At 44.0% G+C, this 18,069-nt stretch overlaps 1 protein-coding gene and 5 non-coding genes across 10 annotated transcripts in view; 3 read left to right on the top strand and 3 right to left on the bottom strand.

Moving 5' to 3' along the window:
• The first annotated feature begins 629 nt into the window (after positions 1-629).
• Positions 630-18,069, top strand: part of LOC104932642 (ATP-dependent 6-phosphofructokinase, platelet type) — a 22,707-nt gene continuing 5,267 nt past the window's right edge. The window contains exons 1-16 of one of the 5 annotated variants that reach the window (XM_019267422.2): positions 630-885; positions 3,781-3,854; positions 4,919-4,996; positions 5,196-5,385; positions 5,475-5,640; positions 5,767-5,811; positions 5,960-6,068; positions 8,633-8,728; positions 9,964-10,056; positions 10,145-10,270; positions 10,342-10,406; positions 10,587-10,656; positions 12,145-12,291; positions 13,448-13,518; positions 13,809-13,896; positions 17,284-17,436. In XM_019267422.2, coding sequence (XP_019122967.1) covers positions 777-885; positions 3,781-3,854; positions 4,919-4,996; positions 5,196-5,385; positions 5,475-5,640; positions 5,767-5,811; positions 5,960-6,068; positions 8,633-8,728; positions 9,964-10,056; positions 10,145-10,270; positions 10,342-10,406; positions 10,587-10,656; positions 12,145-12,291; positions 13,448-13,518; positions 13,809-13,896; positions 17,284-17,436 — 1,680 coding nt within the window. In that variant the 5' untranslated portion in view covers positions 630-776. Of the gene's footprint in view, positions 886-3,780; positions 3,855-4,918; positions 4,997-5,195; positions 5,386-5,474; positions 5,641-5,766; positions 5,812-5,959; positions 6,069-8,632; positions 8,729-9,361; positions 9,458-9,963; positions 10,057-10,144; positions 10,271-10,341; positions 10,407-10,586; positions 10,657-12,144; positions 12,292-13,447; positions 13,519-13,808; positions 13,897-15,056; positions 15,210-17,283; positions 17,437-18,069 lie in introns of all 5 variants that reach the window. The other 4 variants (XM_019267421.2, XM_019267420.2, XM_019267419.2 and 1 more) reach the window with 4 other exon arrangements.
• Positions 6,240-6,331, bottom strand: trnar-ucu (transfer RNA arginine (anticodon UCU)). Its single transcript is given in 2 exon segments — positions 6,240-6,275; positions 6,295-6,331. It is a non-coding gene; the product is annotated as a tRNA-Arg (tRNA).
• trnar-ucu (transfer RNA arginine (anticodon UCU)) lies at positions 7,062-7,153 on the top strand. Its single transcript is given in 2 exon segments — positions 7,062-7,098; positions 7,118-7,153. It is a non-coding gene; the product is annotated as a tRNA-Arg (tRNA).
• On the top strand, positions 7,845-7,936 carry trnar-ucu (transfer RNA arginine (anticodon UCU)). Its single transcript is given in 2 exon segments — positions 7,845-7,881; positions 7,901-7,936. It is a non-coding gene; the product is annotated as a tRNA-Arg (tRNA).
• trnar-ucu (transfer RNA arginine (anticodon UCU)) lies at positions 8,260-8,353 on the bottom strand. The gene is made up of 2 exons: positions 8,317-8,353; positions 8,260-8,295 (listed from the first exon to the last, which is right to left on the bottom strand). It is a non-coding gene; the product is annotated as a tRNA-Arg (tRNA).
• Positions 8,437-8,532, bottom strand: trnar-ucu (transfer RNA arginine (anticodon UCU)). The gene is made up of 2 exons: positions 8,496-8,532; positions 8,437-8,472 (listed from the first exon to the last, which is right to left on the bottom strand). It is a non-coding gene; the product is annotated as a tRNA-Arg (tRNA).

Genomic DNA, 18,069 nt, shown 5'->3' with positions numbered 1-18,069 from the left:
CAGTTAAACTTTTTGGGGCCACAAATCAAATCTTGTTGGCAACGACAGTACAAAGAATAAACAAAGCCTGAGTCAGCGGACCTGAGGCGGGTCAAATGATGCCTGGGTGTTCTGATAAACCACCTGTAACCACACCCACCTGTCAATCAAAGCGTCCACGCTCTTAATCCTGCATAACTTTAAGCTTTAATATAATGTGAACAGGTGAGTTGTATATAAATTCACCCTCAGTACAGTTGTCATGAACGGGGAAATTAGCTACAGAGACCAAAACTGTTTTTTGTACCAGGCTGTAAACATGTTTATTTCTGCTGTGAAACATGGGGACTTATGGAGACTGACTCACTTCTGGAACCAGCCTCTAGCAGGAATTACAGTTTTTATCTCTGCACCTGCACTGACTTCACTCTCTAGCGTTGGAGGTTGCCGCTCGCTCCACCTATTAGCCGGTGGAGGAAACCTGGTGGAGGAGTCTACGTCCATGTTTCTGTGTTTTAATTCATTCACTGCACTGATGCTGTAACTGACTAATGTGAGGACTACAAACTACAAACTGCGCTGTAATGCTGCACGGAGTGAGTCATCTCACCTCATGCAGGATCTGCGTCAGGAGGTGTGTACGTGCAGAGGGCGGTGACCACTGCGGTCCAAATACTCCAGAGTCTCTGCGCCCGCAGGTACCGACACTGTCTGACTCTCCTCCAGGTTTGTCCTCTCCTTGACAGGCAGGTGACAGAGACCCCCACCTCCTCCCCTCCTCTCTCAGGTGGACAGGCATGGCTGGCGCGGCGGCACCGAAGCGGCAGGACACCCGCAAGTTCTTCGAGAATCTGTCCGGGGCCGGTAAATCCATCGCGGTGCTGACCAGCGGAGGAGATGCGCAAGGTAACGGGCGAGTTCCATTATCGGACGACATCTATTTTCCCCAACAAGAAGACTGACTCACATTTAAAAACATATATATAAATAAATATAAATATATATATGTTATTTATATTATAACGTACGTTCATCGTTGTTTTTGCACGTTAACGTTCATCTTAAACGTCAAATCACGACAGTTAGGCTCAAACGTCTCAATTCACCCCTTTAATATAATATTAACTCGATATTTGTAACATTTCCCCATATTATATAAATATTATATATTATAATATATATTACATAAGTTTCAGGTGGAGCTGTGCCAATTGTTGGACTGTCCGATAATGGATGTATGGCTCGAAAAAGCTTGTCCGATAAAGGATTTACAGTTAATCAATAAGAGAAAGAGGAAAACAGAGCGGGTTTATTTCTGTAACATTTCATGCTTTTATTCTGGAGGAAAACAAAGCGGGTTTATTTCTGTAGTATTTAACATTTCATGCTTTTATTGTGGCTGACTGTTCACTGAGTGTGAAAGGCGGTTATGCAACACACAGTCTGTCACGGTTTGTTTATCACGGAGCATCATAATTAAAACCCAGGCAGGGAGATAACCCGGGTCTGCTTTAGTCCGGGTTAGGATCAGATCATCTGGGAGCAGCACTGACATCAACAAGTGGATCATTTAAAGATATTTCTCTTATGATTTAATCATCATATTTCTTTAATATTCAGCCTCAGTGCAGCTGACATGATTTTAAATCTGTAGTTTTTATATAAATGCATCATATTTAATTTAATTTATTAATAAATAATAATAATAAAAGTTCCAGGACAGAAACACGTGCCCTGCATCTCAGAGGAGGATGAGTCGTGAGGACCAATTGTGAAGAAAACTAAAATATAAAAAAACACCACACTTCCGAGTCAGCCTTTCCACAATAAAATTTACTTCACATAGGTTTATAAAGGTGCGGGGCTTTTATTTTGAAGGCACCCTTTTCCTCGAGTCGTGGCTGTAGCTTCACGCCCCTGTCACGGGTGGTCGTGGAGCCTACGTGAGGAGACAAACGTCTGAGCTTTTATTTTGTAGGATCTTCATTATATTCTATTAATAAGTGATGGATCATATCTTGTCGCATGTCAGCTTTACACCCCTGCAGTGTGCACCTAAAATATCTGTACTCACACACACACACACACACACATCTGTCAGTATCTTTATCTGTCTTCAGCCGTCCACTGCAGCTATTGTTGGCCGTGTTACATAACATGAAGGGATGTGATCAGTGTCTCAGCAGAACATCAGCCCCTTGTGCCGGATTAATATTCAGATTTTGGAGTAACAGTGATGCTCGGTGTCTGTTCAAGAGATTCCAGACGACAGACTCATCATCACACGAGAATTAAACTAAACAAGCCTAAAGTTCTTCACATTTCTATGTGTGCGACAGTTTTTACTACATGTCAGAGTCACGACATTTCTAAATATGAAGTTTCTCGCCTATAAATCTGTCTCGATCACAAGATTATTATAAAATCCTTTAAATTAAAGCCAGCAGATTCTTCTTTCATCAGCTCTGTTCTCTGTTCATGACACAAAGAATCAGAAGTCTGAATCAATAGTCGAGGTCGACAGATCTGATGGTGGCCTGTCGAAGGTGAAGCTCGACTGTTAGACACAAGAAGCATCACGTGTGTTTATTACCTTTAATTTGAAGTCGATTGATTTCCTGTCTGCTCCAAACGTCGCTCCATCGCTCGACCTCGACTTGTTGTCTCTCCGACCTTTCCAAAACTTTTCAAGGCCTTGCTTCATTTCCTTCATTTCCATTCTTTTGCACCGAGCTTAAGCAAAGTTTTCCTACCACACACACACACACACACACACACACACACACACACACACTGAACTAAAGAGGTTTAGTCACTGCATCCTGCTCATGATTTCATGAGCTCAGTTAGGTCACACACACACACACACACACACATGTTGCAACTAATTCATGAGTTGTGTTTTTTTTTTTTTTTTGCCTAACCGCTGCGACCAATCAGAACTGTCCCCGGTCTCTTAGCAACACTATCTCCCATCAGCATCCGTTAGCGTCCAGCGCTGCCTCAAACCACGTCCGGGCTCACAGGCTGTGTTTCCTCGGGGAGCTACCCAGCATGCAACCTGCATTCAAATGTCAGCGAGCTGCTCCACCCTCAGTGATCCGAACGAGGAGGCTGAACAGAGCCTGAAACGTGACACTGTCGTCCTCGGAGTACTCGCGTCCCGTGCTCATTCTGCACACGGCGGCCTGTGAATGGGACGGCTTGTTGGAGCCGCGGTGTGGGAGGATATTTGGCCGGTGTTGACTGTGACGGGCAGCTCGTGTGCCCGCTGTGCTCAGCGCTCGGCTGCACTCACGCTGCCACAGAGACAACAAGGAATAAGCATCCTGTTGAAATGAACACTGAAGGCTGCAGAGTGAACAGAACACTCAGACTCAGACTCATATGAGCTGATTATGACAATAACAATAATGTTTGTTCATGCTGTAGTCCACGTCATCGTCTTTCACGCCCGGTTTTCCCTTCAGCCTCGTTACAGATTTCTCAGAGCTCTCCATCTTCACGTCAACACTCCTCCAACCTGTTGTGCATCAGATACTTTCATCAGTCAGTCACGCTGTTGTTGATTGGTCTGTTTCTAATTTCACTAAGTGCTCCGACAGACATTTCTGTCTTTTGTCACTGTCGACCCGTCTCTCTCTCTCTGACTGTCTGTCTGCCATCCCCCGTTCATGCTGTTACGTTTATTAGTTTCTCTCTCTGTCTTGTTTGTTTCCTTGTGACTTGCTGTTAGGTAAAGGCACAATAATCCTTATTGTTTCCATGATGACCATCGTCTGTCCTCTGTCCTTTTTCCAGGCATGAACGGGGCGGTCCGGGCCGTCGTCCGGATGGGCATCTACGTGGGAGCGAAGGTCTACTTCATCCACGAGGTGAGGCGACCAGACGTGGCCTCCGGGTAGAGTCCGCGGTCTCTGTAATTAGTACTGACGAGCCGTCGTCATCAGACTGTGGTTATTTTTGAGGAGAGCCAGCAGGACGCAGAGACTCAGCGTTACCCTTTATTATCCGGATTTGATTTGATTAATAAAGTCAGTCTGGATTTCAGCCACCAAAGACTCGCCGCTCAGTCGTCACTGGATTATTAAGACCGACTGGGCGGTCGCCTGCTTTGGGTTGAAATATGTTCTCGTGATGCAGAGTGCTTCGTCACGTGCAGAAACAGGTGATGGTTGTTAGAATGACGTGAACGCAGATTCACATTTTGAACTCGCGCTCAGTCTCCAGGCTGTAAATCTCGTTTACTGTCCCCAGAGGGAAATGACATTTCTGCTCTTTGCTCCATCTATATTTATAACCTCGTCTACCACAAGGCAAATATTTACATTCATGGACACTGAACGTACAACACAGACTCATGATGTGACCATCAGGAACACTGTTACGAATCCAAATGCTTTTCTGTTGCATCAGATCAGATCATTCCCTCCTGCATCACGTCTAACGTAACGTGCTTCTTATGAACAGTGAAGGGAGGTTTAAAGGAAGACAATTCAAATTAAAGATACTCTGCATGTGTACGACTAAAGGACAACCTGCATCAGAGTTATTATATATTATAAACTACAGAGAAAGGAAAAACCTCGATATCGAATGTCTGAGGATATATTTGCACTTTGACTGGACATGGCACTGATGGCAGTGACGGGGCAGATAGAGACAGTCTGGTCTCGTTGCGGATGTAATTGGATTATCAGGGGCCGGCTTCATCTCCATCAGCCTCGAATAACCGCCGGGCTGGAAGTAATGGCAGCTGAGCGCTGCGTTGCCTTTAGTTTGGTTTAGATTGTATTACTTTTAAACACGTGAACACAAAACTCACAGCAGTGTTCACTGATGATTAATCGTAAGCCGAACCTTTCTTGGTTACAGCTTTTCTCTGTGTCATCTCATGAAGGATCACATAAACATTCATTATATTTGTTTCTCCTCTCAGGGCTACCAGGGCATGGTGGACGGTGGAGACAACATCAAAGAGGCGACATGGGAAAGTGTCTCCAGCATGTTGCAAGTGGTGAGCAGACGAGTCCCCCATCTTCTGACAGAGGAGCGTCACAGTGTGGTTGGACGTCTGTGATGATGACTGGATGTGACTTTAGCTTTGAGCCAAATGAGTCTGTGATGGAATTAGACCTCAGATCTGTTTGTCACAGGCAGACTTTCATTCTCTAAAGTGAATTACAGTCACTGATTTATCATTGTGTTTCCTTCAGGGTGGCACGGTCATCGGCAGCGCCCGCTGTAAAGAGTTTCGTGCCCGCGAGGGACGCCTGAAGGCCGCGCACAACCTCGTGCGGCGCGGCATCACCAACCTGTGCGTGATCGGTGGCGACGGCAGCTTGACCGGAGCCAACATGTTCAGGGAGGAGTGGAGCGGCCTGTTGGACGAGCTCCTGCAGCAAGGTTGACCGCTCACCGAGCCTTCACCATCCCGCTCTGACCTCGCAGGTGCAAACCAGGACTCATGTCCTCGTCCCTCTCGTGTTTGTCAGGTCTGATCGACGAGGAGGCGGTGCGCAGTAACTCCGTGCTCCACATTGTCGGCATGGTCGGCTCCATCGACAACGACTTCTGCGGCACCGACATGACCATCGGCACCGACTCGGCTCTGCACAGGATCATCGAGGTGGTGGACGCCATCATGACCACCGCTCAGAGGTGAACAAGACATAAGAGTAACTAAGTTAGTCAAGATAACTTTCACAATCATGATTGAGGCTGAAGGTTCAGTGTCAGCCCGCTGTGTTTTTTCTTGTTTCTGACTTTAGTTTTCTCGTTTTTCAGCCACCAGAGGACGTTTGTGCTGGAGGTCATGGGCAGGCACTGCGGGTAGGCTCTCCCCCTTCATATTTTCAGCTCTGTATGGAAATATTTATGAGGTGTTGGGCAATGGTCTGTTCAGACAAATGAAATAAAATGTTAATAAAGTTTGAATGATTTTAAACACTGATTGAAACATGTGTGTACATGTGTTCAGATACCTGGCCATGGTCAGTGCCCTGGCGTGTGGAGCCGACTGGGTTTTTATCCCAGAGATGCCTCCTGAAGACGGCTGGGAGGACAGCATGTGTCAGAAACTGTCTGAGGTAACACACACACACACACACATTACATAATTGTTAGTTATTTATTATAAGAGGATCACAACATTTATGTTGTTAACACATCTTCTTAAATACTGTAATTATGATTCCATAAGATCAATCAAAGGACACTGAAGTATATTTTTAACATGACTCACTTACACTGTAAAACTCCGACTCTGGTGGGACTCGAACCCACAACCTTTGAATTGCATCTCAAGTGCTTGACTAGAAGTCCAACGCGCTATCCATTGCGCCACAGAGCCTGTTGTTGCCCTGCAGACGTCAGCGAGCATCACTGCTCTCACAGAGCTGTGACGACCACGTCAGCTGACCGTTTAATAAAGAAGGGTCAAAGAGAACATAGTTAAGGTTTTTGAAAAACATTTTGTTCTAGAAAACACGAAACAAACTTTTTTTGAAAGTTAAATTAGTTTATAAGACTGATTTAAAGTTTGTAAAACTACTTTAAAGAACGTATACATCTGAATTTAAAGTTTGTAAAACTACTTTAAAGAACGTATACATCTGAGTGTTCGTGTCAGGAAGCTTTTCTTGATTGCCCACTCATTTGCTAATGAAGCTCTTCACATGGTAACGACATGCTAATCCTGCAGTAGTGACAGTGTGACGCCTGCTTCATTGTGTTGCTGTGCAGACCACTAAGTTACCTCAAAGTTCAAAGTAAAGTCACTTCTGTGGTCAAACCTCATGAAACACACGAAGAACTTTGTTTAGCAGAAAGTGTTTTTTTAAAAATCTCAGCACGTCTGAAATGTTTGGAAAAGTTTGTTTACATAGATTCATGATTTTGTCCTGAGATCAATGTTTTTAGATATGAAAGAAGAATAAAGACGTTAAAACATGTCACAGCCTGTGTGTGTGTGAGTGTGTGTGTGTGTGTGTGTGTGTGTGTGTGTGTGTGTGTGTGTGTGTGTGTGTGTGTACAGCTGAGACCAACAACCTACTGCTCTCTGGTCTTTAAATAGCTCCACAGGCTCTGTGGCGCAATGGATAGCGCATTGGACTTCTAGTCAAGCACTTGAGAAGTGATTCAAAGGTTGTGGGTTCGAGTCCCACCAGAGTCGCTGTTTGTTTTTCCTTCAACATAAACAGACTTCAGGCTTCAGCTGCTGGCGTGCAGCATGACTGAAATTTGATATGTGCTTCCTCTGACGGAGAAATATCTTTCTGCCACAGTGGGAACGCAAGTTGTAACTAGTAACTTCTTCCTTTGAGAATAGTTACAAGTTGTAACTAGTAACTACTTCCTTTGAGAATAGTTACAAGTTGTAACTAGTAACTACTTCCTTTGAGAAGAGTTACAAGTTGTAACTAGTAACTACTTCCTTTGAGAAGAGTTACAAGTTGTAACTAGTAACTTCTCCCTTTGAGAAGAGTTACAAGTTGTAACTTGTAACTTCTTCTTTGAGAAGAGTTACAAGTTGTAACTAGTAACTTCTTCCTTTGAGAAGAGTTAAATCAGGACTTGATTGTTGATCCATGAATCGATCTTTTCACGGATCTACAATCCAGTCCGGTCAAAGAGACGATCTGCTGAACTGAGAACTTCACAGACTTTAATGTGTGTGACTCTAAACGAACTCCTTCAGCTGCTGGCGCCCACTTTCAGTTCCCCACTTGACATTTAGTTGAATAGTGTTAGTAATAGTTGTTCACCGTGTTTAAAGCTGAGACGAACGCTTGACTGATCCGTTTGTCATCGCTGGTTTGGTCAGCGTTGTGTTAAGACAGGAAGTTCATGAGTTTGTTTCTGTGGGCTCTGTGGCGCAATGGATAGCGCGTTGGACTTCTAGTCAAACACTTGAGGAGTGATTCAAAGGTTGTGGGTTCGAGTCCCACCAGAGTCGGGGTTTTATAAAGGACAGTGTAAATGATGATCCGGCTCTTTAAGCTGTTGACCTGCTCTCCTCTCTCTTGGTTTTATCAGAGATGGAACAGTTTCATCCGTTCAGTGTTCAACGTTCCATAAATTCATTACCGGAGCTCGACACAGAGCCGACAGTCAGCCGTGCTGCCGAGTTGTCTCAGTGGTCAAACGTCCTCCTGACTCACCTGTCAGATTTCAGGTAGAGAGCATGCCAGCAGACGGAGGAGACTATTAATCTTGAAGGTTAACAAGCAGCACTGACACCGATTTATGTGTCAGAGCCTCGCGCTGTGCAAAAGACAGCGACTCTGGTGGGACTCGAACCCACAACCTTTGAATCACCTCTCAAGTGCTTTTGACTAGAAGTCCAACGCGCTATCCATTGCGCCACAGAGCCTGTGATGCAGTAGCTGAAGGAGTCTGTTCACGATGAAGATTCACACTGATCTGTAAGTCAAAGCCTCTCGTTTGCAAAAACCCCGACTCTGGTGGGACTCAAACCCACAACCTTTGAATGACTTTGATCTCAAGTGTTTGACTAGAAGTCCAACGCACTGTCCATTGCGCCACAGAGCCAGTTGTTTCTATAAATAGACACACGCAGCCCTTATGAACCTCCACACTCTGACGTGGCTGTGCCCGATCTGACGTGGTGAGTTTGTTTGTTATCGTCCAGAACCGCTCTCAGGGTTGCAGGCTGAACATTATCATAGTTGCTGAAGGAGCCATTGACAGACAAGGACAACCCATTACCTCTGACTTTGTGAAGGATGTGAGTACGAGCTCAGTCTCAGACTGACGCAGAGGAGAAACCAGAAGCTGGACCGATCCGGTGGATGTCTGAGAATCAGACGTCAGCGTTCTGATCGATTTCTTCTCGTCCAGACACCTGCCACATTCTGAGAGAAGGTTTCTGTTCAACGTTTGCCAGCTGTGGTGTCAGTGCGGCTTCTTTAGCTGTCGTTATTATTGTCATACTGAAAAGAAATCAGTTTCTGCTTTCTAGGATTGAAAGCAACCAGCAACCTCACCTTTTATGTGGGGGACGGTCAGAAGGCAGCTCAGCTGTAGGACTTTATGAGATTTCACTGACTGACAGTTGGTGGCAGTGAGGAGTTTATCAGTCTGAAACTTTTCTGGAAAAGGGAAAAGAAGAAGATTCACAGCTGGCAGTTTGCACACACACACATTTAAGAAACTCTGCATGTAAACTCAACTGTCCCACAGCAGAATCAGTCGACTACACCAAGCTGTAAATATGAAACCTCTTCCACAATGTGGCAGGTGCCTGCTGAAGAAGAAGACATGAAGGTGTTTCAGTCTCCATCACAGGCTCCAGCTTTTGGCGGTGCAAAACGTTTCCTGTCGTGTGTGTTCAAATGTTTTTGCTTCTGTATCCCTGCAGAACCGCGACTATAAGAAAAGGCTGAACATTATTATCGTAGCCGAGGGTGCCATAGATAGCCACAACAAGGCCATAACCCCCGATTATATCAAGGATGTGAGTATGGTGGAGAAGACGGGTGGAGTCATGACGGAGCCGCAGACTCTCCTTCACAAGCATGGATGTTTTTTTAAGTTCGGTGTATCACCGCCGTGTTGACTGTTCACACTTTTTATATTTCTTTACTGAAACACATCCACCTCTTTATGTTTTCCACACATCCTTCATTTGGACACGTTCATGTTCTCTGCACCCTCATTTTTACTTTTGCACGTTCACGTCTGCATGCACGGGTTTTTTTTTAGCACGCGCTATCATGACATGAGATGTTTTGCATGATTTCTCCTTCTGTGTTTTTTTATTTCTGCATGTTCTTTTAAGATGTGTGTGAACTTTAGCAGCTGTTTGTGAGAACATGTACTTTAAATTCATGTTAGAGCTTTTTCGTTTATTCAAACTGAGATGTGAGAAGATATAATAATGTGTTGTAGACTTCACATGACATGTTGCATGTGTTTCCTATGTTTTTATCTTCATCCTGACCACTTTAACTCCGTATCCAGCTCGTGGTAAGCCGCCTGGGCTTTGACACCAGGGTCACCATCCTGGGTCATGTGCAGAGAGGTGGAACCCCGTCTGCATTTGACCGGATCCTGGTAAGCCAGAACATCTTTAAAACGTCTCAGTGGAAACATTCAATGTTTCAGTCCCCTAACATGGTTCTTCTTCTTCTACCTCTTGCAGGCCAGTCGTATGGGTGTGGAGGCAGTGCTGGCGTTACTGGAAGCCTCTGCCAACACCCCGGCCTGCGTCGTGTCTCTGGTTGGCAACCAGGCTGTCCGACTGCCACTTATGGAGTGTGTTCAGATGGTAAGAGTGTGGAGAGAGACGGAGGTCGTGTGTGCAAGATTTGGAATATTGATCATTTGTTTTGTCATCAGACCCAGGAGGTGCAGAAGGCCATGGATGAGAAGAAGTTTGAGGAAGCGGTGGCGCTGCGTGGCAGGTACCTGATCAAACAGCTGAAATGTGACTGAGGTGTTTCTGCTCACAGAGGCAGCAGCTCACACTCGTTCCTCGTCTGTTTGGCAGCGTGCCTCAGTCTGACTGTGTCTGCATTGATTGAAGTTTTTCCCACAGCAGACGTCCATCGGGGCTGACTCTGTTTCTGGCTCTTCATCTGCAGGAGCTTTGAAAACAACCTGATCACCTACAGACTCCTCTCCCACCGGAAATCAGACTCCGAGCTCCCGACTGTAAGTCCCCGTAACAAAAGCAGCAAACGATGATTATAGCAAATCACATGATCACGTTTTTAACCTTCTGATGTATCTTTCCACCACCAGCCGCTCTGAGATTTGTACGGTAGCATAAGGTACTTCCTGCTCAGGTGCCTTGTGGGTGCTGCAGTCTTTTTGTGACACTAACTCGAGCCTGTGACCGTTTCTGTCCTGAGGGAGAGAAGGAGGCCGGTGACGGAGATCAGTTTGCTGCATGTGATGAGTACTGAGGCTGCAGCTTCTCAAGCTTCTGCAGGCGTAGTTCACAGAGCAGACGAGATTTTTCAGCAGATAGTTTCTCAGCTTCTGACTTCCACCATGCTGAGACCAAATGTCAGTATAAATATTGGTGGATTTTAGGATTTTTAGGGCTAAACTCAGAGACAAAGCTGTTTATCTGGTAACCAGAGTGCCACAAAACGACAGCGCTCATTATCTGTCATCGCTTCTTCTTCTCATGGCTCTAGAAGCGTCGACATGCACAGAGTTGCTTTAGTGCTTCAGTGCTACGCTGTCAAGGACAATCACAGCGCCGGCTGTGATCTGCTTCAAGTGAACCTGAAGTAGCCCTCCTTACAGTTCAATGTCAAGTCTGTGGAGACTTTGGCCCAAAGTGTCTTTGCTTACTCATGACTCAAACTGGACAGGCTGCATGCTCTCTGTGAGGAAATGAGTAGGACATAAACTGTGACCTGTTTGTAGCCGTAAAGAAGAACAGTGTCCATCTTTTCTAAAACTAGTCTAGAGTCTGAAACATGACGTGTTTGACCAAGAAACCAAGATACCAAAACTGTTTTCGATACTCAGATATCCACATTTCTACTCGTCTTATCTTCTGTTCTGCTCATCAGCAGCTGAGAGTTTGACGCCTGTCCCTGTTTGAGCTTCTCCACGTCGTCTTCATGTTCTTTAATCCAGTGTCCATGATTATGACGGAGGACGGCCCCAGTCTAACAGCGACAGACAGTAAAAACAAGGCTTTGTGGCTCAGTGTGTGTGGCTTGTACACTCAACTGAAATATGGATCATGTGCGCTTTAATGTTGGGTTACATTATTTAGTTTTAATAGTGAGTAAACTTCAGCAGCATGTGGCTTCTTGCATGCGTGGTAACCTTCGCCTGCTGCCGCCCCGCTCTGAAGCAAAGCCCTGCCTGCTTCCTCAGCAGCTTAACGACACATGGATGGTATGACGAGGCAGTGGAGACCATTTTTAATTTGCGATTTAATTCTGTGGTGGTTAAAAGTAAAAAAGTCCAGTCCGCCTCCTTCATGTGAGCTACAGAAATCACTGCTCGTCTTCACTGCCTCTGAAAGTTGCTGATGTACCATCTCCTCCAGAACCAGAGGTGTGCAGATGTTTTTAAAGTGTGACAAAGCTTCGTGGGGCGTTGCAGCATATCAGCGTGTGTTTAGCGTGTTTGTGAGTGTGTTCATGCGTGACCGTTGTTCTCTGTCGCCCACAGAGCTCCTTTAACGTTGCAGTGTTGAACGTCGGCGCCCCGGCGGCGGGTATGAACGCCGCCGTGCGCTCTGCCGTCAGAGTGGGAATCACCGAAGGCCACAAAATGTTTGCTGTAAACGACGGCTTCGAGGGATTCTACAAGGGACAGGTACGAGGGAAAGTTTAGCCTCGTCACAGTTTCTCAGAACTCAGATATGACTCAAAACTCAAAGATATCCGACATAGAACCATAAAATCCAGAGAAAAGGAGCAAATCCATCCAGCTGGAGAGAGATAGTAGCCGAGTGGTCGTACGACAAATCATGTAACTGCTAAACTTTGACGACCTTCTCTGCATGTCATAGTCTCATGTGGAATAGTGTCATGGTGAAAATGGCATTTTAAAGAAAGGACAGATCTCACCATACGTTAAAAATCTTGCTCATGTTGAGTGAAATTGTACTTACTATAATTTTTGGACTGAACTCTTGAAATGTTTGAATCATTTCGTAACAAACACCGTTCAGTCGTGAAGTCTGTCCTGATTTGATCTTGCTCAGTAATCTCAGAGGTGTGAGAGAGAAGTTTATTCAGCCTGAATAAATATTACAGCCATGCTGTGTACACTGTGTGTGTGGATGCTGTGACTTCAGCTCCTGCGTTCCTCAGTGATTCATGAATACGTCTGTTAACGTGCTTTAAACTCTGCAGCGTTCATTCTTAAGTGTGAACAATGTGGACAGCATTCCTCAGAGGTCACAGCCACTGCACTGACCAATAGCTGGAGCAGGAAGTGGCGGTGCAGTCTCTCGCTGCACTCGCTGCACTGATAAGACTTAAGGGTGTCCAGATAAAGAGTGCTGCTTACTGTAAGCCAATTACTCCACTCCCACGGCAGCTACACCACGTACACTCCTGCACAGCCTCTAGGATCACATGCATCCTTTCCACAAACACACACACACTTTCCCTCCGTGTGCAGAGCAGCAGCGACCTGTTGTTTCAAACGAGTCCTGAGTTTTCTTCAGACTCTGATTGAGAAGTGAAGCTAAAGCCCTGAACTAAGCAGGACACTGATGTTAAATGTAGCTACACCGACACAGTGACACAGAATAAAGAAGCTTCCGTAACGTCTTTTTGGAAATCAGCACGGATAATCCACAGACCGTCCGTCTGAAAGTAGATCTGATAAAATCTGTTGAGTTTATACTTGCAAAGTGAAGTAGTTTCTGTGTAAAATGTTAAGTTTATACTTGCAAAGTGAAGTAGTTTCTGTGTAAAATGTTAATATCTATGACGTCTTTGTGTTTTTAAATAAAAATCAGATCAAGGAGTTTAAATGGGGAGACGTTGGTGGCTGGACTGGCCAAGGAGGCTCCCTGCTCGGGACCAAACGGTGGGTACACGTGAAACATCTGTGAATATTATTATCAACCTAAATCCTGTAAGACCAGTTCTTTGTTGTCGACTGATTTCTGTCTTTAAAAATGAATGAATCAGGGAAAACCTGAACCCTGAACCTCGACCAGCGAGCGAGGCACATATATTACTCACCTTCTCGTGCATATTAATATCTGAATTATTTACAAATCTCATGTATGTCACCCAAATAAAACCTGTGCTGCTGTTTATCACTGTAACTTGAACTGACTAAATTGTAATAATTGTCTGATTATCGTTTGCTAGAACTCTGCCAGGGAAACATCTGGAGAAGATCGCTGAGCAGATGAGGATTCATAACATCAACGCTCTGCTCGTCATCGGAGGATTTGAGGTACGCAACTTTACCTGAGTTATATTCTAGATTTAATTTAAATAATTTAAAGGATTGTTTCATAGAATTAGAGAATTTTTTAATATTTCCTTCTAGCTGAAGCTACTGATAACTGTAAAGTCAGAGTTCTTGAGTAATCTGAGAAGATACATGAATTATGATCATTGTTAAACTCTCTTTGTACTTTATGTTCATTTTTTATTGTGATGTTTAATACTGAGTCCATTTCATTTTCACTGATTTGACATTTCAGTTTACAAAACATGTTTTCATTTCCGATCTAAAATGACAGTGAAGACACACGTGAACGTTGCAGGCTCTCTCCTCGTCTGTCCATGTGTCCATGTGTCCATGTGTCCATATGTCCATGTGTCCATGTCTGTGCGGTCGAGCTGCAAAGCCAAAACAAAACTGTAACAAATTACTGATTGAAGCAGATTTTATAATTCTAAATTTAAAAATCAAAATTTTTTTGACTTTGGCAGCTCGTCCTCAACATGAACACTGTCTGTCTGTCTGTCTGTCTGTCTGTCTGTCTGTCTTCCTGTCTCCCTGTCTGTCTGTCTGTCTTCCTGTCTGTCTGTGTGGAGCTACACCCTCCTCTGTGTCTCTCTGTCCGTTGTGATCGGTCTGGCTCTCTCCTCTTGGCTTCTCCCATCAGTCCACTCCTCTCAGACATTTATCTGTCCCACCCTCTGCTGCTGCTCCGTCCTCCTCCAACAGTCCCCCCCCGACCACGAGCTTACGTCTCGTCTCCACCCAAACAATGTTCAGATTTCAGTCTTCATACATTATAGGTTGTGACTTTGTTCAGTCAGTATTTCACTTCTTGATGATCGTTGTTTTGGTTGTGTAGCTAGAGAGGTGGATGTTGAACACACCATCATGTGGACGTGACTCCACTGAGATGATGATGTTCTCTTGCTGCAGCTTTACCTGCATTCATTTCTTTTGTACTAACTGCACAAAGTAAGCAGAGTTTACTTTGAATGAATCATATACATCATAGTAGATGATGCATACTGACACAGTAAGCTCCAGGCTCCTCCTCCTCCTCCTCCTCCTCCTCCTCTTGTCCACTTTCCTCCCACACCTCACCCCCCGTCTGTCTGTACGTCCTCAACAACAACCCAATAAGACGCTGGCTCTCACTGCTGCAGGCCTACGTGGGAATACTGGAACTTTCTGCAGCGCGGGACAAATATAACGAGTTCTGTGTGCCCATGGTCATGGTCCCCGCCACCGTGTCCAACAATATACCCGGTTCAGATCTCAGCATTGGCTCAGACACCGCTCTGAATGCCATTACTGATGTAAGTGTGTGTGTGTCAGAGTTTGGGGCTCTGCTGACTGACAGCTCGTGTCCTCGCATGAACAATCAGAAGGTCGACGTTATTTTTAAGAAACAAAGACAAAGATGAGAAAGATTTTCTTTAAACAGTCGTAATATAATGATATATAATATATATATAATGTTCTGGGCGACTGTGTTGCTTGTTTTTGCCACTGACGGACATTTTTAGGATAACAATTTGTTACTGTGATCTATAAAACACCAAGTCAAACAAAAACACAAATACACTAACCGAGTTCTGTGAGGAAAATTTCTGTTTTTGTCAGCAGTCTGGCGGCTTTAAACAGAGCGATGTAATCTCCAGACAAAAAGTCTTTCTCTGCAGGATCCATAATCTTTCCAGAATGTTCTCAGACTCATGGAATAACTACCCGAGCCTGTCAGTGGCAAAAACAAACACTTTACACACTGTATCCCATTTCATGGCTGCCAGCTGCAGCCCACTCGCTGCACCGAGTTCAAAAACCACTGACCCCATTAGCCAGTGAGTAAAATCTAATAATATTATGAATAATCTCATTTTAGTACCATAAATGTTGCTTATATCACTTCTAGTTTTTTCAGTCTTTTGTTGAAGGTTGAAGAGTCAGTGAGCTGTGATGTTTTCTGTGTAAACACAGAGAGCCTGACACTCCAAACATATAGACATAAGTACAGGGTCTGCTGTGAAAACAAAGAGTTCATATTCTCAGACAGCTTAGCATATATATTTTTTAAATAATCTGAAACCACGGCTTCGTTATTAAGTCTCCTGAGGTGAAGGTCTCATCAAACATCAGGCTCATGATCTGGATCCGACACAGAGCAGAAAACCTTTGTCTCTGATTGTTGTTGGAGGCGAGCTGGTCAGCCGAGGTCCCAGGTAAGTGTCGGGCATGCAGTGACGTGTTGTGGCATGTTTTTTTGGCTCGCAGCCCTGCCGTGTTGTTGCAGCCCGCTCTGTGTTTGTTTGGGAAACAGCAGATGACGAGATGGCGGTCCAGTTCAACACGCTCGCTGCCTCTCATCCAAACGGCACAGACTCAGTGTGTTTGGAGAGTATGCATGCATCACTGAATGCACTCTGCATTTTATTGTTTTGAACCAGGACAGGCCGTCTCTGTGACTTCTGCATGTCCGATTCATAAAAGACAAAAGCTCTGAAAGGAAACATCGCTCAGAGCTCAGAGCTCGGAGTCCCACCACGACCTTTATCTTGTCAGCCCCCCCTCCCATCCCATCTCCTCTCCTCTCAGCCAATGGGAAGCCAAAGTCCCCGTCACCTGGAGAGAGCCAACCAGCACACACACACACACACACACACACACACATTACAGAGCTGCATCTTCATGGTCTCAGTGTAGTTAAAGGGCTCCCTTTACTTGTGTCTTTCAGCCTTGGCTGTGATGTGTTGATGAATCTTTAACAGAATCTGACTTTGCTGAATCATCAGCATCACTGATGATATCTAACAAAATAATATATATATATATAAATATAGTCTTATTTTCAAGGGAAAAAACATGAATCAGCTTTGTTCAGACTTCAGTTGAAAGCTTTAAGAGTTCTCGTTTGTTGTGTACATACAAGATGTCGTAGATGTTCGTGAAACATCTTCTGTAATAATTATAAAAATGTCGTAGATGTTCGTGAAACATCTTCTGTAATAATTATAAAATGTGAGATTTATTCAAAGAAAGTATGAAACGTTGGAAGAACATTTTGACAGCAGCATTCCAACGTTATTCATGTCTGTTGCTGCTCATTCAAGAAAAGGTTCATTGGTTTCTTTGCTTAGTAACTGGAAAAAGCCTAATACTGGTACTTAAGCCTAATATTTTCTGAGCAGTGTAAAACGTTTTAAAAACTGCCATATACAATTAGATTATACATCAGTTGTCAAGGTAACGAAGGATGCAGGTCAGAGGAGCCGCTGTGCAGCATGAAGCAGCCTGTAAAACACACTAGTCTCCTTCACAAGGACACACTGTCAGTCTCAGATATGAAGTGTGCCTCCTGGTGGTCTAACATCATATTACGGCCGCCACCATCAGGCCTTTGAGTCCCTACTGGAGCTGTACGAGGCCCGAGCCGACTACGAGGAGTTTTGCATCCCGATGTGCATGCTGCCTGCCACCATTAGTAACAATGTCCCTGGCACCGACCTCACTCTCGGCGCCGACACGTCCATCAACACCATCGTGGAGGTAAGAGTTCAGATTAGAGTGAAAGAGAGAGAGAGATATTAGCTGGTGTTCTTCACATTAATAAACAGTACACCTGTTTATTAATGTGAAGAAGATGCTGCTCATCACCGATGAATGAAGTAGAATGTAGAAGTCAGAGTTACCCACGAGTTGATGTTGATGTTTTTAAAGGTTCAGCTGAGATACATTTGTCCTCCCCAAAGCATATTTTGGAAAGTAAAACATCTTGATATTTTCTGATCATTTTATTCACAACTGACAATTTTTTTTAGAATTTTAAGAAAAAAAGTCGGAATTTTAATTTAAAAATCAGAATTTTAAGAAAAAAAGTCGGAAAAGTCAGAATTTCAAGAAAAAAAGTCAGAATTTTTTTTTTAATTTTAAAATCTTAATCTTAAAATCAGATTTTTTTAAGGGGAAAAAAGTCCGAATTTTAAGAAAAAAAAGTTATAATTTTTATTTTAAAATCTTAATCTTAAAATCAGATTTTTTTAAGGGGAAAAAAGTCCGAATTTTAAGAAAAAAAAGTTATAATTTTTATTTTAAAATCTTAATCTTAAAATCAGATTTTTTTTAAGGGGAAAAAAGTCAGAATTTTAAGAAAAATGTCAGAATTTTAAGAAAAAAAATCAG

The sequence above is a fragment of the Larimichthys crocea genome, chromosome II (assembly GCF_000972845.2).
Source record: "Larimichthys crocea isolate SSNF chromosome II, L_crocea_2.0, whole genome shotgun sequence".
Lineage (NCBI taxonomy): Eukaryota > Metazoa > Chordata > Actinopteri > Sciaenidae > Larimichthys > Larimichthys crocea.
The sequence above is the reverse complement of the archived record's forward strand: the minus strand, read 5'-3'. Positions and strand labels throughout refer to the sequence as shown.